This window comes from Pagrus pagrus (genome assembly GCF_965226575.1).
Source record: "Pagrus pagrus genome assembly, chromosome: 16".
Classification (NCBI taxonomy): Eukaryota; Metazoa; Chordata; class Actinopteri; order Spariformes; family Sparidae; genus Pagrus; species Pagrus pagrus.
The window spans coordinates 20,345,574-20,369,276 of record NC_140200.1 but is presented as its reverse complement, the minus strand read 5'-3'; the positions used below and the strand labels follow the sequence as shown (position 1 = coordinate 20,369,276).

General features: G+C 39.9%; 1 protein-coding gene across 1 annotated transcript; it reads left to right on the top strand.

Moving 5' to 3' along the window:
- On the top strand, nucleotides 1-21,962 carry LOC311271840 (uncharacterized protein). Its single transcript, XM_084377735.1, has 11 exons — nucleotides 1-214; nucleotides 1,187-1,277; nucleotides 1,427-1,514; nucleotides 2,037-3,451; nucleotides 5,089-5,173; nucleotides 5,673-5,793; nucleotides 8,366-8,569; nucleotides 13,339-13,542; nucleotides 19,197-19,282; nucleotides 21,488-21,690; nucleotides 21,907-21,962. The coding sequence occupies exons 3-9, from the start codon at nucleotides 1,486-1,488 to the stop codon at nucleotides 19,239-19,241; spliced, it is 2,103 nt and encodes a 700-aa protein (XP_084233861.1). The 5' UTR covers nucleotides 1-214; nucleotides 1,187-1,277; nucleotides 1,427-1,485; the 3' UTR covers nucleotides 19,242-19,282; nucleotides 21,488-21,690; nucleotides 21,907-21,962.
- Nucleotides 21,963-23,703: the final 1,741 nt, after the last annotated feature.

Genomic DNA, 23,703 nt, shown 5'->3' with positions numbered 1-23,703 from the left:
TGTGTATCTAGTTTCCAAAGTCATTCAGGTTTTATGTCCTGTTCTGTGAGAGTCAGTATCAGTTCTGGAAGTAGTTCTCCCGCTGTGCAGAGTTTTGCTTGTTACTGAGCCTTGCTTTTGTAGCTCCGCCCCTATAGCCTGAGGAGGTGAGTCACCAGCTGCTTTTCCACTGTGGGACCAATTGGGCTCACAAGGACAAGACCTACCTGTAAAGGTGCGTTCACACCGGACCTTTTATTTTTGTCGCTGGCGACAAGTTTACATATTAAGTCAATGCAAACGAGCGACTGAGCGGTTAATCGGGGGGGTTCTCTCAATGAGAACAATGATAACAAAAAACAGTTTGATGATTTTGTGAAGTAGCGTGGCATAATTTGAGTTGAGTTGAGTCTTCATCGTCAAACAACCATAATTGCAGATGAAAGTCTATTGGATATGACTCAGATGGATATTCATGGATGATGAAATATATTTTTAAAGTTTTATTCACATTACATTGAGTCACATTCGTCGACTTCCTTCTTTGTCCTCCTCGACATATCATCTGATGTTTACCTGGAAGTTATTGCAACAGGCGACCAAATTGATGAAATTTGTTTGTTTTTTTCACTTATATTGACAGGGGTAGACAATAAGGGAAATTTGGGGAACAGTAGAAAGGAGCCGGAGCAGATAAATACCCCTGATGTGGTCCCCAAATAAGGCCCAACAGGACTTTTAACAACAGAAGTTTTAACATCAGACAGGACATTTTAACAACAGTATACCGGTCACTCATCGAATCAGTCCTTAAATTTAACATTGCATCCTGGTACATCTTTCGTTCAGTCGAGAGAAAAGCAGTTTGCATCACTGAGGACCCTTCACCCCCCTCTTCATCCCTTGTTTCATTTACTCCCTTCAAGCAGCCTTTTCAGAGTACATCTGGTGAAAAAGACAACTTACTCAGTCTCATGGGTGTGAATATGTTTTCATGTTGTTCAAACCCTAACCAAAGACAATCTTCTGTCACTGTGATAGACAATAAAGTTTCTTGAATCTTGAATCTTGACTACAGCAGAGTCAATTGACGCATGAGTAAATGCAGATAATACACTTCAAGTTGCAGACAAAAGCCAGATGTTAGCGGATGTGAGTGAGTGTTTTGTCCAGTGTGAAATGAGTATCACATTACCTGTCATCACAGGGACTGACCAGGCTGTGAACAGAGATGGAGACCAGGACAGAGTCAGCCCCTCTGGAGTGAGGAACACCCTGCCTGCCAACCTCCAAGACAGGTACTCTGACACTCCTACAGTAGCAGATGCTTTTCCTCTCTGGAATAGTTTAACTAATCTAATATATTATTTGATATTTTCTTTTCCTTATTTTCCAAATGTAATCGGACCATTCTTCTTTATTCTGTCTTGTCACCACTGCTGACCAGATCTGCCGTGAGGGGAAAAGAAACCTTCAGGGAGTGTGCAGGGGAGCAGCTGGAAACACATGAAATCTCAGAGTCAAAACAGCTGCAGGTATTTTATGTTGTAGTACTGTATAAACAGTAGTGTACTGTGGCAGAGTGCCATGTAGTACTGTTTCAATCAATCAATCAATCAATCAATCAGTCTTTATCTATATAGCACAAGTCATACATCAAATGCAACTCCAAGTGCTGAACAAGAAAAACAAAAAGATTTTTTTTATCAAAGTAGAAATGTAAAACACATTCTGTTTCTGTTCTTTTAGTATAAAGTGAAATAACCTCCATCAAATAATTTTGGGTAATAGTCATATCTTACAAGTCTTTAGTAATATGGATAGTCTAAACATTGTCACTCGAGTTTTAATGAGCTGAATGATAATTTTTCAGTCATTGGTTTTTATGCATTCATTATGTCATTATATGTCAAGCATAGAATTGCCCTTTCACTCTCAGTCATGTTAGTTGGAGGAGTAAAGCCAAACCATTACTCAGTGCTCAGTGCTAGTAGTAACGGTCAACGGTAACACTTGCTCTGCAATGATTCCTCTTCAAACTTTATTTTTCAGAACAGTAGTGGGATGATGACAGAGAGACAGTACTTCTTGTCGGAGGATGAGGGCATTTCCAAGATGGACAGAAATAATATGAAGGACACTGACCAAGAGGAGGTCCAGACAAGGGCTTCCCTCAGCCAACAAGAGCCCAGCAGGAAGTTAACCTCTGGCATCCAGAGGCCCTCCTCTGCCCTATCTATGGTCTTTAAAGATGAAGGAACACAGCTGGAAACCTTCCAGTCTCTGACCTTTCAGCCGGAGCGTTGCCAGAAGTTTGGGACTTTACAAGACTTTTGCTCTGGTCCATATAATCCTCAGACACCCCAGGAAATCCAGAGAAACATTCAAACAGATATCCAAGCTCAGGCAGAGGTCTCTTCCCTGGTCCACAGCCAAGGGCAAACTTACTTCAACACTCCTCTACTGCCCCAACCTGAAACTCCACCTTTCCAAGTAAAAGGGATTACAGATCTTCCCACCAAGACAGAGAGAGCAGGGAATGTTTGCCAATTACAAGAATGGAACACGCCCAGAGAGAAATCCTGTTTGGAAGAAAAAGAGAAAAGTAATAACCCTCAATCAATAGAGACAGAATACAGATTTAGCGACAAAAGGGTGAGTCACCAAGAAACAGCAAACAAGCATGAAACTGCTGGAAAAATAGTTGACAAAGAAAAGGTAAAAGGTCAGTTTGAATTCACGGTACCTCATGGAAAAGTGACTGGTGCCACCTCACAGGATCAATGGGAACAATCCCTGCAGCAGAACAACACACATGTCTGGACACCCAAACATCCCAGCGCTGCATATGAATCAAATTTACTACAACATTTCAACATCTCCCCCCTTTTGAGGGACAACAGAGTTTCCCCTCGGGCCTGGCGAAATCAGGAAGTTATTGTTAGTTTTAAGAACACGAACGACCACATGGAGAGACTCTCAAGCTTGAACACGGAAACTCTATCCACAAGCTGTGATGAAACAAAAACACACTTGCTTCTCTGCCAGTGCAACAAGTCAAGACCAGGAAGCAGCGCTGGCTCAAATTGGGTCAAAGGTGTCAAACAGGCTACAACAACAACAGCAGCATTCTGTGTTGGTGCGCCAAACCATACAAGTCAAGCCCCAACACCTCTAAAACACAGTACGTTTCCCATGCATTCCACTATAAGAAGCACCAGTGGTTGTGCTAGTAGCAGCGAGGAGGATAACCCACCCTCCCAGTGTCACCAGTTTCCCAAGCTCCAATCCCCTCCTTCCTGCCTCGGCCTCCAGGACTCCCATTTGAACCAATCAGAAGATGGGTCTGCCAGTCAGTTTGAGGAGGGATGGATGTTCCCGGGGATCCAGACACTGAAACAGGACCAGAGACTTGGACCTCAGCAACATTCCTTTCTTTCCAGCTCCAACACAGATGATAAAACTCATGATGGTAATTTAAATATATTTTAAAGGGTATTTCCACTGATTTTACACATTAAAGTGTCTAACAGGTACTACGACATATGTTAAAGAAGCAGTATGAAGCCCTTTGTGGCTCCGGAGGAAGCTGCATGCAATCTGATAAATTGCCTCCAGTGAAGTTGCATTATGGGTAATGTACAGTAGGCACCAGAATTTGAAAAGGAAGAAGACTGTGTGGATTAAAAAAAAGCGATATCTCTGGTTCTGCTGTACCTGTTTTGATAATTTGGAAAAGACTGCTTCTCAAAACCAGACTTCTGTTTACAATTGTACAATGTATTATAACATAATGCACCCACACTCATAAACACATAATCACCACATAGACTTGCCAAATCCAGTTTACAGCCTCTTTGCTTTCGTTTAGGTATCTGCCTCGCACTCATCTTTTTGACCGACGTCACATTTTAATTGCGTAAATATAAAAATGTATTGGTTGTGTAATGTCCAGTCAGCCAAAAGCTAATGGAAAATTCCAGGATGTTTCAACTGGGTGTATTTCCCATTGTGACTTTTTGTGTCATGTCAACTTTGCACGCACCATATCAGTTGTACAGATTCTTGTGGCAATGCCAGCTAATAACAAGCTACAACTTATGCAAAGAGCAATTGGCTTCCGATGGTTAACTCAGCACCAATGTGATGACTCACAGCTCACCGTTGGATATGTGTATTTCGGTCTACATGTAAAATCAGAAAATGTCAGCTAATTTGTTGCACCAACCACTCTGGAAAAAATTACCACCATGTGATGTGACACTACACTTCAATCTGTGGTTTCACTTGCATGTGTTATCAGATTATTATCTGGTTGTTTATTCATTCATTGGACCATGAATATAAACTTTTGCAGTGACTTAGGTGCATTTTATCTTTGTCCTCTCCTATATGTGTACATCTACAGTAACAGCCAGTCTTCATGGGTAATTTAAAAGTTGTATAATGTCTTAAATTAAATAAATACAAAAACAAGGCCTTAATAGTAATTAAATATTACTTTTGAATTTTGAGCTCTTTATTGCCACAAACATTTTATGTGATTTAATTTATCCATCTTTTTTCATGTCTTTTGTAGAAATGTAGAAAATGGTCCAGTCCTTCACTTTTCTGATGTTACAGATCTTTAAACCTACCACTGAACCATATACTGGCAAAATCTAGATTAACCTAACTCACTCTAATAGCCCGATTCCTCCATAGAAACCCATCTTTGACACCACATTTACACTACGTACATTTATACAGTAGGTAGCCTGCAATGCTTAAAAAAGCTGCTATATCCAAAATCCAGTATTACATTTTGCCACGTATTATCTTGAAAGGACTTCAAAAGCATTACATTTAAGTGTCTGATACTTGTAGACACTCTGAGTAACTCCGGAAAAGCATGATTTAGACAAAGTACTGGTTAGATCTATCGGAGTAACTGACGATCCAATGATCTCTTTAAGCAGTGATTGACCAGGTCTTAACACATCAAGATGTCACTTTTATTGTTTACACCTTGATTGCCTTTGTGGAGAAACAACACACAAGTTTGCAGCAAAGACAATCTCCATAATTCTGCTTCTCAAAGGTCTCTTTTATGTATTTTTTCATGTTTAGGGGGTCAGAAACCGTTGAAAGCAGAGAGGAAAGCTGATACTCCAGATGACTCAAAAATGGCACGAACATCGCAGGGATTTCACAGGTAGAAAGACCTTTTGGTGTTGTGATAGCATGCACAATACAATTAATACGCCTACTGATCACACTCACTGGCTCATCTTTGCAGCACCATGTTGGTCAGGATGTAGGTTGTTGTCATCTTATCAGTGTAGTGTGATGCCTATGTAAGCTTCCTTTCTAGTTAATCATCTTATATTTCCTCCCACAGAATGCATGTGCACAAACTGATATGCACATCTAAATGCCACCAGTCTAGTTCTCTTCCCTTGTGTGGATTTGATATATTAACTTTTTTGTTTATTTTATTTTTTCTGTAAAGTAAACAGTGTTATGAAAATGTTTTCACAATGTTATTATTCTCATGAACTTCAGCTATGCGTATGTTCAGTGCAAACAAAAAGATGCTATCGTGCTAACACACCGAATTAAGATGGTGAACGTGGTCAACTGTAGACGCATACTCACGTATTATCACTTCTAATATTTTGCAGTATTTCCTGAGTTATTGTATTTACATGCAGAGAAACAGCGGATGAGAAAGATGAGCTCCAGAGTGGCTGTGAAGGAGATAACATCCTCTCGGACAGAGAAGTCAGGCAGGCCGGGAGAAATCTGCACAACCTGGGATCCAGGGAAGTCCAGGTCAGTCTCTGGACTAAATTTGACCTAATTTTGAACAAAGCCTCTAACCTCTTTTGAATCTCTTCTAATAACCTTTCTGTTTGTGAAAGCTTTTGGAAACGTTTGAGTTATGTTTTTTTTTTTTTTTTTAATTGCTGTTTTTTCAATCGTATTCATTTTGTACCTTTTATTCTCATTTTATCTGCCTTGTCAGATTTTTTATATTTACTACCATTTCTTTTTGTTACACTTTCTCACTCTGCAAATGTTTGTCCTGTAATCGGGGTCTTTGTTCTTTGTACACTACACAACTGATCAGCGACAGGGGCTCACTAATTACAAGATCACACATGCGAGTCTGGACGCAGGAATGATGCGGAACAAGCAGTCCAAGTTGTGTGTGTGCTGATATGCAGAAAAAAAACAAGGAAGAAAATGAATATGTGTGAGACGATGGATTGGGAGGGTGCGTGGAAAGCAAGGATCATTTTTGCACTGAATACATGAAACTGCTTCTATTTTGGTTCAGCAAGGTTGACAATCAATGCTTCTGATCTGGAGGAGGGCTCAAATCCTGTAGTGTGAACTTTGCATGAGGAGTGTTTGGACTTGATTCTCGTTTTAATTAAATAGTAGGATCAGGCTCAGTTAGTGTTGCACACCCCTGTTACGATGATGACACAGTTTGACTCTTTAAACAGTACTGGAATTCTTTGGCACAGAGGTGTAATCTACATCAGGCTGCAGCAACATATATTTCTTAGTAGGTTAAATTCATTGTTGGTTTTGCTCCTTTCAAGGGATTTGTTGATAATAATAATAAGATTAGATAACACCCGTGTATCCTTTAAGCCATAAAAAAAAGTCTTTTTGGCAGTTGATAGGCTGCACTATTGCTTAACCAACTACACCAGTGTTTCTCATGACATCACTGACCTGTTTCACAACACAGTCTGTCACGCCAAGCTGTGTACACACACTTAAATGTCCCTGAAAGACATCATGGAGAAGAACTTCCTTCAGCTCATGAAAGTGCTGAGTAACACAGATCAGTGTCAAAACTTGATATCCATTTACTATTGTGCATTTCAGAAAAGCTCCTTCCAGTGCTCCCTTGAGCCATGAATACCACCCCCCACCCACCTTCAAAGTGTATGTTGCAGAACTGGTACCACCAGTGTTGCATTTACATTTAGTGGATAACAAGCTCTTAAATACAAGCACCTCTTTCAATCCAGGGTAAATGTGAAACACTGGACAACAACAGAATGGATGTTTCTGGGAAATGATGTGTACTTTAACTGAAAAGGTGTTCGTCAATTCACTTTTAATGATTCACTCTGATGTGTGCAGCACATATTTTCCCGTTAATTACCTCGTGTTTTCTTCTCTGGAACTGACCTGGACAAGTTGCTGCCTGTTTTATCTGTCATTCATCTACATGTCATACTGGAAACCCTTATGAGTTCTGCTTTGAACCTAGTGTCAGGAGGCGTGGTCAAAACAGCTCTTATTTGACAGCTACAGACACTTAGCATACCAACACAGTGCAGTGCAAACAGTGGTTTGTACAAGGAAGGGGAAATAAGGCTGTAGGTGTTTTCCAAGGATCATCTCCAAGGAGCCCTAGCAAAATGAGAAATGGTTATTTGTTGACATAATTCAATCTCAGCTTTATTATCCCCTTTTTACAGTGTATAATGTTCTTTAATTTATCATCTCAAAGCAACAGCTTCTGGCAATAGATTGTTCATGTCATTTGGTATCAAGGTGTCCTGGGAAAAGACAGGCAGGGAAAATCAGTACTTCCACATCTCTGTTTCTTGAGAAACAAACACACTCAGCCTCACTCATCTGTACACACTCAGTTACCAGTTTATTAGTCACACCTGGCTAAAGCAGTGTTTCTGTCGAAAGATGTCATAGATGACAGAAGATGAAAGATGTTTGTTCAACTGTATGATCAATTTGTAGGCTGTACTTTGTGGTGCTGGTGAAGTGTGTTGTGTCTGTTATCCTGTCAACCCCATTAAATCAATGAGGGTAGGTTAAATAATAACACTTAAAGGGGCAATATGGAGTTTTGGAGAAGAAATTCAAACTCAGAGATGTAATATTTACAGTATTAATGAGGTAATAATACAAACTCTTTATTAATAATAAACAAGCTGCTGTCAGAGGAAAATAAGAACACTGGTCAAGTTTCTCATGGTGGAATATATTCATATATTCTTAGTTTTTGAAGGAGGAAGCGGAGCCTCTCAAAACACAACTATCCCATCTCGGGCTAAACCAGAAGTCTTCCCTGTTAGGGCTGTAAAGCAGATGATACTCAGTAGTTCAGGAAGTCTATCAGTATCTGGACCGTTCAATTAGCCTGAAGCTGTTTCCTGTTTCCCAATGGAGACTTTTGTCATCAGGTGTGACTCTGAGCAGTTGGACACATCATGGCGTAAATCCCTGCAAACATTTACTAACACACTCCCACATCTTGAAGTCAACATATGAGTCACATTCAGTGATACGTGTGTCTGAACAGGGTCACGGTGTGTGCTTGGGTTCTGACTCTGAGTGTGTTTGTATGTGTGTGCAGGCTCTCAGGCAGCAGATGGAGGCTCTTCAGCAGCAGTTTAAGCAGAGAGAGAGTGATTGGTTGGTAGTTCGTTGCCAGGTGGACGAGCTGATCAGAGAAAACTCCGAGCTGAAGAAGAAACTCAGAGTTACACCACAGCACTGTCCAGTGGCCGCCAGATGTACTGCACAAACACACACTGTACACCAGGAGGGACAGACAGAGGTAAATATACTGTATCTTTTGTATTACTCATTGATAAGCTCTGACTCACCACTGTGAGTTATACTGTCTGGTAGGATGACTGCTCTGGTTACCCGTAGTCTCTTAAATTGGGACACCTTATATGGCAAATCTTGGTCCGCTCCCATACGACCTATGTATCTTGCATTGTCTGGACTTCTTTAGGCTGTCTGTTCTAATTGCCCTGACAGAAATTGGATAAAGGGCATTCGTGTATTCTGCTGCCTCGGCATGAAATACGTTGCAGAAATTGAAGTTCCTGTATGCTTCTTTATTGTATTTTGTCTGTAAGTTTGTGTTTTTGCCATTTTTAATCTTAAAATCCTGGTTAAATAAGGTTAAATAATAAATAAATAGTCAGGTCATTAACAAATGGATTTTATATTTTATATTATTAATAGTAAGGGTCCGATATGGCTTTTTCATGGCCGATACTGTTACGGATTATTAGAAATCAAGGAGATTGAAAACCGATATTTGGGATCGATATTCATTTGCAGTAAAAAGAAAATCTTAGTTTCCAAATTGCGAACAGTACAGTTTACCCAAGTACTGTGCTTGAGTCTGCGACTTTATACTTCCTCTCCATTACATTATTTGATACATTTAGTTACTAGGTACTTTGCATATTCAGATTTATTTATTGTTCATAGGCTATTAATTGTGACGTGTTACCAATCACACAGTCATGTGGGTAAAACATTGTGTGAGAGGACGTTGCATCAGAGCCAAAGTAGCTAATTTTGAATTAGTTTGTTTTATCTGCAATCTGGCAGAAAAATCCCTGTTATGGATAATCGACCAGGGCTGATAATCGGTCTCCCCCCAATTAATAGTTTGATTTGCTATTTGAGTTGTTCCTTTGACTTCACTTCTTCACAACAAAAGATTGAGATATTATCATGTCTGCTTTAGTGACCCTATAGTGAAAATGTGACCAAATTTTTCATTAATACCTGAGCCTGACACCACAAAACTCGTCACACAAACTTGTTTCTGTTGAGACCATATATCTAAAGGAGTGTTGGATAATTAAGATGAAAAGTTGCCCAAACATTTAAGCTACTTGACCATTAAATCACCCTCAGTTTGAACGTCTGCACTTCACGCAGCATAAAAAAAATCTGCAGATGAGACTGAGCAGGCTTGGTATTTTAGCCGTTGGGCTAATCGGCTAGGCTGAGTGAAAAAAAAATCTTCAGATTTTTATTCAAGCTGTAAGGTGGAAAAGTACACCAAACTTCTTGTGTATGACAAGACAAGTAAGTGTTGGAAGGCTGCTGGTGCCTTGTCCTCGAACAAAATGTTTATCTTTTGGAGGCTGTATAGTATTATTTCATTAGCGTTTTCTTTTTGTCTTTGTACTTGGCTTGTACAGTATCGCTATTTTAAGCTTCAATATTTTTTTGTGGTAAAAATGTAAACATGGACCCCAGGAAAACTATCAGTCACTTAGTGGAAGTTTTATTAAAGATCAAGTAAGATTAAGAAGTACTGTGGTCAGTCTAGTGAAAAAGGTCTTTACCTCACAGCTTATCTCACATCTTTTTTCACACCTGTTTTGTGACACTTTATAAAGATACATACAGAAGACTGAAATCTTAACAGTTTGAATGATAGATTACGTGCATTGAAAAACCGAAGGCCGAACTGTGTCTTCCAGTTTTGTTACAGAGGAAGGAGGGAGGAGCTATTTGACAGATTTGCTCAATTGAAAACAGATTTTAAAAAACATCTGAAACAGGCTGCAGAGTTAAAGCCTGTGTGTTCAACCTCATGCAGGAACATATTTATATTCTGATCCTCGACTTCTTTCACTTTTCCTTCCTTTGAAGTTTGCTCATGTTTCAAGTTGGATTCAACAAACTCTCTGAACTGGACAAACCTGTTGTAATTGGCTCATTGCTTCCTGATGAGTGTCACCTGTTTATGAGTTGGTGCATGTTTGTGAGATTTGCTCATTAGCATAACCTTGGCCCCAAAAATTGCCATAAAAGGTTGCATCTTCAGCTCCGTGTGTGGGTACGTTTGTTCACAGCTTCAAGTCCTGTTTCATCAGTGTATGGTCTCTGTGGTCATGTTTGAGTGGTGATTGTTATGTTCATGGCCTGAAGTAGAAGTACAGCTCTTGCACGTGCAGTTAAATTATTTGGGTGACTATGCACGATATTTTAGGTTAATAACACTTGTAGTATTTCTGTTTTGGGTATTTGAAAATGACAAGTCAGCACTGTCTGAGACAGTGCTCCAGTCCACAGTGATCATGGCTGCCATCCAGGAATGTGGATTTGAACTCATCCAACACCTGCCCTAGTTACCTAATTTGACACCCTCAGACTCCTACTTCTTCCTTAAGACTTTTAGTCGAATCACACAAATATGACAAATGTCCCTCCAAGTTTTCCAGGATTTTTGAGTTCTCCAAACAGGCACAAGGAACTGAAATAGACCGCTCGCACGGCCCGTCCTCTTTCGGACTGTAAGGCGGTGACACTACAGAGACTGCAGGTGATGCACATGGCTCAGGTGGCATGGATGACGCGTCAGCGCATCCGCAGTCAACATATTGTTTCAGCATGTTAACATGACACACTCGGGACTTTTTTTTCCTATCTGGCGTCTTGATCACATAATCTGTGTCGCTCAACTTCCGCTCCACCTCATAAGGACAACAAAACTTGGCCTGAAGACAAGAACCAGCAACATGTAGCAAAACTAACACACGGTCACCTGGGTGAAAGTTGTGAATGAGTGTGTTTTTATCATACTGTTTCTTCATTTTAGACTCACATACAGTGTGTAACCTCTCCCTGAAGGAACTCACAAAGTCGAGGACATTGTGCGCGGGACCGGACCGGTCTGCAAGCCACCTCTCTCGCAGGAGCCGCAGCGGACTACGCACAGTGTGCCCAACAACTAATTCAGCTGGACTGAAACCAAGAGATTCCTGCAGGGTTTCCTGAATGGCGAACAGGAGCAATGGCAGCCCCTCATCCCACTCCCTGTTAGACTCAGCACAGTATTTACGAAGCATGGACTTCAACGTTTGGTGGAATCTCTCCAGTGCACCCTGACTCTGTGGATGATACGCACTGGACACCTGGTGCTTAATGGACAGGTCCGACATCACCTGTGCAAAAACCTTCGACATGAAGTTAGATCCCTGATCAGTTTGAATGCGTTTTGGCAAACCAAAGGTGGAAAAAAACTTGACCAGAGCGTTCACCACCGCTTTTACTCTGAGCGAGCGCAACGGGACGGCCTCAGGAAAACGTGTGGCTGCGCACATCATGGTCAGCATGTACTGATATCCAGTCTTTGTTTTTGGCAAGGGACCGACACAGTCAATGATGACATGCTCAAAGGGCTCACCGATCGCTGGAATTGAGCGTAAATGTGGAAGTTAAGGTACACATCATTTCCCAGAAGCAGGATGCAGGGAAAATGATGTGTACTTTAACTGAAAAGGTGTTTGTCAATTCACTTTTAATGATTCACTCTGATGTGTGCAGCACATATTTTCCCGTTAATTACCTCGTGTTTTCTTCTCTGGAACTGACCTGGACAAGTTGCTGCCTGTTTTATCTGTCATTCATCTACATGTCATACTGGAAACCCTTATGAGTTCTGCTTTGAACCTAGTGTCAGGAGGCGTGGTCAAAACAGCTCTTATTTGACAGCTACAGACCAACACAGTGCCGTGCAAACAGTGGTTTGTACAAGGAAGGGAAAATAAGGCTGTAAGTGTTTTCCAAGGATCATCTCCAAGGAGCCCTAGCAAAATGAGAAATGGTTTCATAAATGTATATTTGTTGACATAATTCAATCTCAGCTTTATTATCCCCTTCTTTATAGTGTATAATGTTCTTTAATTTATCATTTCAAAACAGCAGCTTCTGGCAATAGATTGTTCATGTCATTTGGTATCAAGGCGTCCTTGGAAAAGACAGGCAGGGAAAATCAGTACTTCCACATCTCTGTTTCTTGAGAAACAAACACACTCAGCCTCACTCATCTGTACACACTCAGTTACCAGTTTATTAGTCACACCTGGCTAAAGCAGTGTTTCTGTCGAAAGATGTCATAGATGACAGAAGATGAAAGATGTTTGTTCAACTGTATGATCAATTTGCAGGCTGTACTTTGTGGTGCTGGTGAAGTGTGTTGTGTCTGTTATCCTGTCAACCCCATTAAATCAATGAGGGTAAGTTAAATAATAACACTTAAAGGGGCAATATGGAGTTTTGGAGAAGAAATTCAAACTCAGAGATGTAATATTTACAGTATTAATGAGGTAATAATACAAACTCTTTATTAATAATAAACAAGCTGCTGTCAGAGGAAAATAAGAACACTGGTCAAGTTTCTCATGGTGGAATATATATATATATATATATTCTTAGTTTTTGAAGGAGGAAGCGGAGCCTCTCAAAACACAACTATCCCATCTCGGGCTAAACCAGAAGTCTTCCCTGTTAGGGCTTTAAAGCAGATGATACTCAGGAAGTCTATCAGTATCTGGACCGTTCAATTAGCCTGAAGCTGTTTCCTGTTTCCCAATGGAGACTTTTGTCATCAGGTGTGACTCTGAGCAGTTGGACACATCATGGCGTAAATCCCTGCAAACATTTACTAACACACTCCCACATCTTGAAGTCAACATATGAGTCAAATTCAGTGATAAGTGTGTCTGAACAGGGTCACGGTGTGTGCTTGGGTTCTGACTCTGAGTGTGTTTTTTATGTGTGCAGGCTCTCAGGCAGCAGATGGAGGCTCTTCAGCAGCAGTTTAAGCAGAGAGAGAGTGATTGGTTGGTAGTTCGTCGCCAGGTGGACGAGCTGATCGGAGAAAACTCCGAGCTGAAGAAGAAACTCAGAGTTACACCACAGCACTGTCCAGTGGCCGCCAGATGTACTGCACAAACACACACTGTACACCAGGAGGGACAGACAGAGGTAAATATACTGTATCTTTTGTATTACTCATTGATAAGCTCTGACTCACCACTGTGAGTTATACTGTCTGGTAGGATGACTGCTCTGGTTACCCGTAGTCTCTTAAATTGGGACACCTTATATGGCAATTCTTGGTCCGCTCCCATACGACCTATGTATCTTTTTTTTTTTTTTAACTTTATTTTTAAGAAGTTTTACAGTATATATGGAAACAAGAGAAAAAAAAGAACATGGAAAGGGGCACCGATGGAGAAAACAAATTACACAGAGGGGAAATGAATCAATATGTCGTGTACTTTTTAAGAGATAGGGCTGGGTCCAGGTTTTAAAGACATTTCAGTTCTTTTAGTTCTATTTACCCACAGTCTTTCCTTCATATCGTAAAGCATAAAGTACCACATGTACTCAAACAAAAAATAACCAGTCACATTAGTAAATGTCAGGAAGTCAGAAAGTCAGGAGCGTGAGGTTGATAGGCGGATCGGTGCGGCGGCCGCAGTAATGCGGTCGTTGTATCGGTCCGTCGTGGTGAAGAGAGAGCTGAGCCGTAAGGCGAGGCTCTCGATTTACCAATCAATCTATGTTCCTACCCTCACCTATGGTCACGAACTTTGGGTCGTGACCGAAAGAATAAGATCCCGGATACAAGCGGCCGAAATGAGTTTCCTTCGCAGGGTGGCGGGCCGCTCCCTTAGAGATAGGGTGAGGAGCTCCGCCACACGGGAGGAGCTCGGAGTAGAGCCGCTGCTCCTCCACATCGAGAGGAGTCAGCTGAGGTGGCTTGGGCATCTGTATCGGATGCCCCCTGGACGCCTCCCTCGGGAGGTGTTCCAGGCATGCCCCACCGGGGGGAGGAGACCCCGAGGAAGACCCAGGACACGCTGGAGTGACTATGCCACCCGGCTGGCCTGGGAACGCCTTGGGATCCTCCTGGAAGAGCTGGAGGAAGTGTCCGGGGAGAGGGAAGTCTGGGTGTCCCTGCTCAGGCAGCTGCCCCCGCGACCCGGCCCCGGATAAGCGGAAGAAAATGGATGGATGGATGGATGGATTAGTAAATGTTAACTGTGTCCTGTTGTGATGAGGGAACACTTATTCCAGAAGAGTTGTCCATTTCCTCCAATATGTAGTGAATTTATCCATGCACAGGTTCAAGGGGAAAGTCAGTTTTTCCATGTCATATATTTCTTTCACAATTGCAATCCACTCCTCTTTCGATGGGGGGTCTTTTGATAACCACCTTCTCGTAATAGCTTTTTTACTGGCTACCATCATTATTTTAATCAAATATTTATCAGTGACATTGATTGTAGGGGAGATATTACCAAGATAGTTTGTACAAAAATCGTGTTCAAACTGAAAGCCGACCTATGTACAGTATCTTGCATTCTCTGGACTTCTTTAGGCTGTCTGTTCTAATTGCCCTGACAGAAATTGGATAAAGGGCATTCGTGTATTCTGCTGCCTCGGCATGAAATACGTTGCAGAAATTGAAGTTCCTGTATGCTTCTTTATTGTATTTTGTCTGTAAGTTTGTGTTTTTGCCATTTTTAATCTTAAAATCCTGGTTAAATAAGGTTAAATAATAAATAAATAGTCAGGTCATTAACAAATGGATTTTATATTTTATATTATTAATAGTAGGGGTCCGATATGGCTTTTTTATGGCCGATACTGTTACGGATTATTAGAAATCAAGGAGATTGAAAACCGATATTTGGGATCGATATTCATTTGCAGTAAAAAGAAAATCTTAGTTTCCAAATTGCGAACAGTACAGTTTACTCAAGTACTGTGTTTGAGTCTTTCCTTTTTCTGCTACTTTATACTTCCTCTCCATTACATTTATTTGATACATTTAGTTACTAGTTACTTTGCAGATTCAGATTTATTTATTGTTCATAGGCTATTAATTGTGACGTGTTACCAATCACACAGTCATGTGGGTAAAACATTGTGTGAGAGGACGTTACATCAGAGCCAAAGTAGCTAATTTTGAATTAGTTTGTTTTATCTGCAATCTGGCAGAAAAATCCCTGTTATGGATAATCGACCAGGGCTGATAATCGGTCTCCCCCCAATTAATAGTTTGATTTGCTATTTGAGTTGTTCCTTTGACTTCACTTCTTCACAACAAAAGATTGAGATATTATCATGTCTGCTTTAGTGACCCTATAGTGAAAGTCTCCATGTGACCAAATTTTTCATTAATACCTGAGCCTGACACCACAAAACTTGTCACACAAACTTGTTTCTGTTGAGACCATATATCTAAAGAAGTGTTGGATAATTAAGATAAAAAATTGCCCAAACATTTAAGCTACTTGTCCATTAAATCACCCTCAGTTTGAACGTCTGCACCTCAAGCAGCATAAAAAAAATCTGCAGATGAGACTGAGCAGGCTTGGTATTTTAGCCGTTGGGCTAATCGGCTAGGCTGAGTGAAAAACAAATCTTCAGATTTTTATTCAAGCTGTAAGGTGGAAAGGTACACCAAACTTCTTGTGTATGACAAGACAAGTAAGTGTTGGAAGGCTGCTGGTGCCTTGTCCTCGAACAAAATGTTTATCTTTTGGAAGCTGTTTTTGACAATTTTCTTTTTGTTTGTATTGCGGGTAATTGTTGTTTGTTGTTGTATGTATAGTATTATTTCATTAGCGGTTTGTTTTTGTCTTTGTACTTGGCTTGTACAGTATCGCTATTTTAAGCTTCAATTTTTTTTGTGGTAAAAATGTAAACATGGAACCCAGGAAAACTATCAATCACTGAGTGGAAGTTTTATTAAAGCAACACTAGGTAGTTTTTCGACCTTAAAATAATATTTCTAAACTCAGTTAAGTGGTAGAATAACGGTTAATAGGATGAACGGTGACGCCTCTGCAGCCTGAGGGGGGTCGTGCCGGCAGAAACCGCACGGTGTAACTTCCCAGAGCGGGTAGCGACATACAAGTCTAGTGCGACCTGCTTTACGACACGTTTATTCGTCAGTGGATTTAGCCAGCAGCTACTTGGATTTTTTGTAAACCAACGCCATAGCCAAGCCAGCTAAAAAAGCCAAAAAGGTATTGTCTGAGGAGGCGAAGAAAAGAAAAAGAGAAAGCAATATAACATGAGCTGGACAGGGATAAATATTAGACCAGCTTACACTCGGTGGAGCGAGCTGAAAGAACTGATGGCGACCTAGCCTAGATGCTACTGGATTTGTAAGTCATATATTACATATATATATATTTATTATCATACCGACTTTTACTTTGAGTTGATTTGTTGTTATGTGGTGTTCATTGGGGCTCTATTTGTCCACAGTTTATAACCATAATAAAGCCGGGAGATAAGCTAATGCTGTCCGTTTCGATAGCTTACTCGTTTTCATGTAGTGACTGTAAACGATGACTAACTTACTAAAACACTATGAACTTCTTGTCTTGTAAAGTTGCAGATTCCTTAGTTCATGCAGATATTCAACATAATTGTTGAATAGTGTGGTCGGGAGGTAACATCAGGCTATTGTTGTTATCGGTAACGTTAGCATGCTACTTAGCTACTGTTATACCGAGTTGGTTGTAGTTATTACACCAAACACAACGTCAGCTTGCACGTTTTCATGTAGTGACTGTAAACAATGACTAACTTACTAAAACACTATGAACGTCTTGTCTTGAAAAGTTGCAGATTCCTTAGTTCATGCAGATAATCAACGTAATAGTTGAACAGTGTGATCAGTAGGTAACGTTAGCATGCTACTTAGCTACTGTTGTACCGAGTTGGTTGTAGTTATTACGCCGAACACAACGTCAACTTGTGATTGTATTCAGTAACTCCCAAAAACGTACTTATATTTTCAGACATTACTAAACACATTCACGCCCAAGCGTCGTGTTTTGGAAGTAACTTAAGTCGGTGCAATCACTATAACCAACTCGGTATGAGAATAACTCTAGCATGCTAATGTGCTGTGCAGCCTATATGCTAACAAACTACCAACTGCTATCTCTAAATCTAACTTGTTGTCGGCACTCGATTGAGGTTTTTTCAGACGATTTCGTGATTCGCCGGCTCTGTCAACAAATTCACTTGTATTCATTTTCCCCAGGGATGCTCATACAGCGACAGTATTTACGACTCAAGTAACAGATAATTGCGCTTCTCAACCAGCCGGGGGTAGTAATGAGTCCAAACTACCTAGTGTTGCTTTAAACTTGGTACAGTTGGACAGTTTGGAGCCCTGAACATTTTCAGATATAGAGCTGTTGCGAAATGTCATGTGGCAGCCATGGCAGCCATTTTACTTTCTGCCATTACTGAATTATGTATTTTGCACAATAGCTCCTGAACCAAACATGACAACACAGAAAAGCTGATGTCTACCCGTATGTTTTGATACCATATATTACATAATAAATTGTTCAGGTGAAGGGGTAATGGTGAATTATTCTCACACTGTGAGAAGGAAACTAGAGACCATCTTGCGATGGGAACACATCAGCCACGATGCCCATTAACATGTTGACCCATGAGTACTCTGTAGTCCTTACTACATTATTACATGAGTTCTCAGTAACCATGGGTCAGACCACACCCATCTTCAAACGCCGCCTTCATTTTGATCTCACCTGCACACCTGTAAAGTTTTATGTCTGCCTCTTGCACAGTTATGGTGCTATCACATTGACAAAATGTGTTCACAGACAGACGGACAGACAGACAGACATATCACCTGGCAGTACTCAAAACAGCTTCTGTGGCTGGTTCCCAAAACAGTAGGTGTCCAGGACAACATATAACAATGATGACGCACGCACGCACGCACACACACACACACACACACACACACACACACACACACACACACAGACTCCCAAGGTGAAAACATAGCCAGACATACTGTCATACAATCACAGTATCTGAGAACCTTGGCCAGACTTTATAATAGTATCACATCTGCATGCACGTTCTGTTGTGCTTTTGGGAATTAACCCTGACAATACAGTGACTATACATTTTTATATTCAATTCAATATTTAATATGACCTTGGCAACTTAGCTGAAAGCAACTACAAACAACTTTTATGTTTGTTGAATCTGGCCCCTTGTTTGCGCACCCCCTCCTTATGTCGTTAAGATCTTTAATCTTGCTAGACCCATTTAATATTGTTAATACTATTTTTGATTTTTAAACACACGTTTGCAGAATGCATAGCAATGAAGTAATGTATCTATTTGTATCTATGAAAGACTGATATATATGTATGCAAAATACGATACTTATCGAAACAGGTTCACCTTTACAGGTATTCAAGCCTGTTGCACAACTCTCCTTTTCCTCCCTTCAGGTACTTCCCTCTAAACTGGAGCTGTGTTAGATAGCTTCAGAAGGTTTTTAAATAGGCACCCCCTCCCTCAGTGTCTCGTTGATTTATACCTGGGACATCTTTGGGGGGGCTCAACAGTAGAACCAGCACCCTGGTACTACCCCCACGCTCCATCAATCAATGATGTTATTAATATGATCATAGTAAAACAAATGTAACTTTGTTTAACTTTCTGTTGATAGCTGTTACATGTACGCCTACAGCTAACAGACTGGGTTGCTTGATAATAGTCATTTTGTTGAGAAAGCTGAAGTAATCAACATTCCTGCTTTCATACTTGTCCAGGAGGAAGAGGGCAGATTCAGGATCAGTTTAGAGACCATCTTGTGACGGGATCACACCTGAACAAGGAATGTACAACAATCAACATGGTATACTTCACTTGTTTCACCAGACTCACTTTTCTAATGTCATCTGGTCCATTGCACCATTCACGTCACAGCAGGTGTGATCCCATTTTCCCAACTCCAGTTTTATCGAACGTCATTTTTATCTCAACCACACACCTGCCACACATAAGTGGCCAAGGACATATTGGGAGCAAGGCCCTTAACTGTTTGACTGAAAGCAGCTGCAGGTGGTAGAGCAGCAACAGTTAACCTCACCTTGACCTTTGAAAGCCAGAATGATCTTGACATCAGCTCATTGAAACAGGCTCTGAAAAAGCCCATTTTGTTTTTAAACATGCTCCTTGCTGCCTGTGGAAGTTCCAGGTCCACCCTCCTGGGTTTCAGGTCCAGTCCCTGAGGCCTGCATGACCTCTGGGTTTCCAACTAATGGACTGGATGGAGGAGTGGAGAGGGATGGTGAATGTGTTGAGTGAAGGAAACACTGGTGTCTGTCAACCTGTGATAAGATGGATATGAGGCAGTTTGATTCTTTATATATTAGTAGATTGATCAGATTTGTGAACGAGAGCAAATTAAATGTGATTCTTCGTTAATATTCAGTTTGTTCCATGAAAATGATCAGGTCTAAAAACATTCAATACAACAAAATTGTCACATCAAAAATGTGTAAAAGTATAAAAAATAAGATACAAGATATGTTTTTTTAGATTAAATAATTGCTTATATCAGTTGCTCCTTTATCCTGATCTTTAGCATCATGATGACGCTGCTATGTTTCACTTGTTTGTAGCATCTGAGGATGACGGAGAAGTTCAAGGCTTATTTTGTGATTCTTAGTCCAGGAATTTTTCTAATTTAAAAAAATCAGTTGCAACTCCATAATCACAGGGTATGGAACGTATAATTAAGCTGTAAATTATAGTACGTGATAGTTTTGCAGTTGCGCACTCAAAATTAAATGGGGCATCCAGTTATTAAATATTTAACCTGAATACTCAGACAGTAATCGAAGCATCCCCGTGAAACTTTAACCAGATATAAACATGGAACAATATTGACACTAACTTCATCACATGCATATATGAATTAACATGTCTGGCTTTACTGAGAGCTTCCTGGTTTTATTTGCCTCGACAGAAACATTTAATGTAGCCCGGTCAGAAGCTTTGGATTTGTTTCCCTTCTCAGAGCACAGAGGGTTTTAGTAGCTGCCATGTTGTGAGGAAGAACAGCAGCTTTTTAGATAAAAGGCCTAACATGTAAACGTTGAACCCAATTTGGCTCCTCCGTCCTCCGTGATATGATCAAATGAGAAGCTTTGCTGTAAACACGCATGCACACATGCTTAAAAACACAGCAGCACCCCTGGTTACACATTCATAAGTGTGTTTGTGTCTTTTCATGTGTCTCTTTGTCTTTTAATTTACCCACACGCCATCTGGTTGAGTAATTTTTATCACGAGGAGGAGAAAGTGTCATCACCAACTGATTTCACTGTGAATGTGTGTGTGTGTGTGTGTGTGTGTGTGTGTGTGTTTTGTCTGTTTTCTTCAGTATCAGTACCTAGAGGTACTCATGTCTTTTGCATAAACACATGACACATTTCCTCTTTTTTCTAAGATGCTAATAAGCGTGAGGCCTTGACAAGATTCAGATTATTCTTATGGTGAAATCACCTCAATACAGATAAATAACAATGGATACTAGATTTATGGAGTTAATGCTGATATTAATGAGTGAAAAAATATATTGATGTATCGATATATACAAAAACACAATTTTTTTTAATGATCAAATATGGTTATCGAACACTTGTGACAAAGCTGCGTATGTAACAGAGGCAGGATATTTCACAGTTTAACAAACTTACTCCACTATTGGCCAACATACAACTGATACTGATATATCTGTGGTAGGTCAATATCGGTGGATAATATCTGCCAACCGATATATTGGTCGACTCTAATACAAACATAAATGTAAAAGTAGATAAAAAATGTTAAAAGGTCAGTATTTGGAGCAAAACAAAGGATATCTGCATTTGTTTTCCATTAAAATCCCAACTTTAGGGGCATTTTAATGGGAAGCACGAGAATTTATAGGTTTTCAGCATTTTAGAGATGAAATAGAACTTCATTTCCCATCATGCACTCCGTTCTTTTTCTATTTTCCCCGGCATATTCCTGCTGCGCCCTTTGATGTTGCTGCAAAAACCGACCCCCACAGAGATCACTGAAGGCTTAAAGGAGACTATCGTGTTCTTTTTCAGGTTCATAATTTTATTTTGGGTCACTACAAGAATAATTTGCATGTTTTCAAGCTCAAAAAACACGAATCGGTTTTCTGAAACTGTCACAGAATTGACGGCGGGAATACTGACGAGGCGTTTCAGGAGCAGTGTTTTCCGTGGGAGAGAGGAGCTTCTGTTGGTGTGGACCTTTTTAACTTTCAACATAGTTTACATACGCAAGAACCTGTACAGTATAACACAGTGAAGGAAAGGCAAAAAACAAAAGGTCTCCTTTAATCTTATTTCATCATTCTTTCATTTATTTTTCTCGTTTAAACCACAACAAATCCTTTGTTTTCACCCAGTTTGTGTCCTAGATCTATACATTTTGTGTCTTTGTCGTTGCTTCTTTCAGGAACTGACTGACAACGGCTTCGCTCCGATTACAACAGAAATAGCCGAAGACAAGACCTTCTACTACGCCGAGGATTACCACCAACAGTACCTGAGTAAAGACCCTGATGGATACTGCGGTCTGAGAGGGACAGGAGTCTCCTGTCCAATAGAAATCAAGAAGAAGTCCTGATAGCCAATGAGAGACAAGAACCATCTCAGGTCTATTTAGAAAGTATACAATAATACAATGATGAAAAAAAAACGCTTTCAGATTCAAATTTCATATTTTAAATATATGAACATGCATTTATCCCACAAATCCAGCTGCTATATCTCTATGAAAAGAATCTGATCGTCAATAAGAAACTGATGAAGGCTGTCAGTCTTCTCAGCTCTTTGCTAACAGTAATCATAACGGTGCCACAAAATGTAATGCAACATGTCACTTTGGTAAAAGGCTTCACAGGAGATACACTCCATGGTATATAATATAATTCAACCTGTAAGAGGGATGTGTAGAATGAGCAGATGAAATCTAGTAAAACTCCCGCACAGTCTGATTTAAGAAGGAATTCAATTTAGTGTCAACAGAATCTGTGTTTCACTAAGTTCACACTTTTATGCAAATTGAGAAGGACTTGCTTTGATTTTGATGCAGTTTGCTTTTTAAATGTCACATTTTTATAATATTTTCAGTCCTTGTCGTCAATGTACGGTCTCACTACTGTGGCCAATAGTGTCTCTAAACATGATCATCAATCCAATGAGACAAACATATTATTAGAATCTGTGACTGGTGAACAGATTTGAACAGGAAACAGAAAAAGGCTTTAACTATATTATTACTATTACTATATAATGTACTAATCTCATACTAATCTCATATAGAACACTGCTCCTATTTAACTGTTATCTCTAGACCTCCTCTTAGATCTGTCCCTTGTTAAAACACATGATCGTGCTGCCATCATGTGGTTTGTCCAAGGTATGAGCACATGGCTCCAGCCAACTGAGGTAATTGAAACAGTTTAGATGTCATGAGAATTATATGCTGCTAATGCATCAATGTTGACTGTACTGCAAACATTAGTCTGTATTTGGGTTGTTGACAAATAAGAAGCAAAAAATCATTATTTTGTAAAACACATTTTTTGAAGAAAATATATATATACTGTATATTCATGTAGTTTGAAATCTGATATTTGAGAATATATAAGTGATCACTAACTTTTTCAATTATTTCACTGTTTTTTTGAACATCTTCTCTGACCTGCACCATAAATATGTCCCATGGTGTGACGTAAAAAAAATTAAGGAAAAAAGCCTTAAATACTACACAAATAGCATGAGACAGATTCATCTTAATTGTGAGACACTTATTTTCATATAGTGTTATTTATTTGATGAGAAATTATGAATAACACTAGTTTTTCCCCATGACTTGTTGAACGTTTTCAATAAAGTCCAACTTTGATGTCAACCTTTCAAAACTGTTGAAAAAATTATAATAATTCAAGGTGAATGATGATTATATATCCCCTAATGCAATACTCAACCTTTTCTTAAGATATTTTTTGACATATTTTTTGGTTCTTTTATGTGTGTTACACCATCGGACATTATGTCACACTAAAGGACAAAACAGAAAATATTTTAATTAATGTAGCTATTGCATTTAAAAACACTGAAAATGGTCAAGGGAATAAAAATGTATTTAATTGTTTAAAATGCTTCTTAAAGAGACCTTGTCCTCCGGTGTGACAGCTACTGTAAAGGTGTCACACCGAAGGACATTTCTGTCACACTAAAGGACATT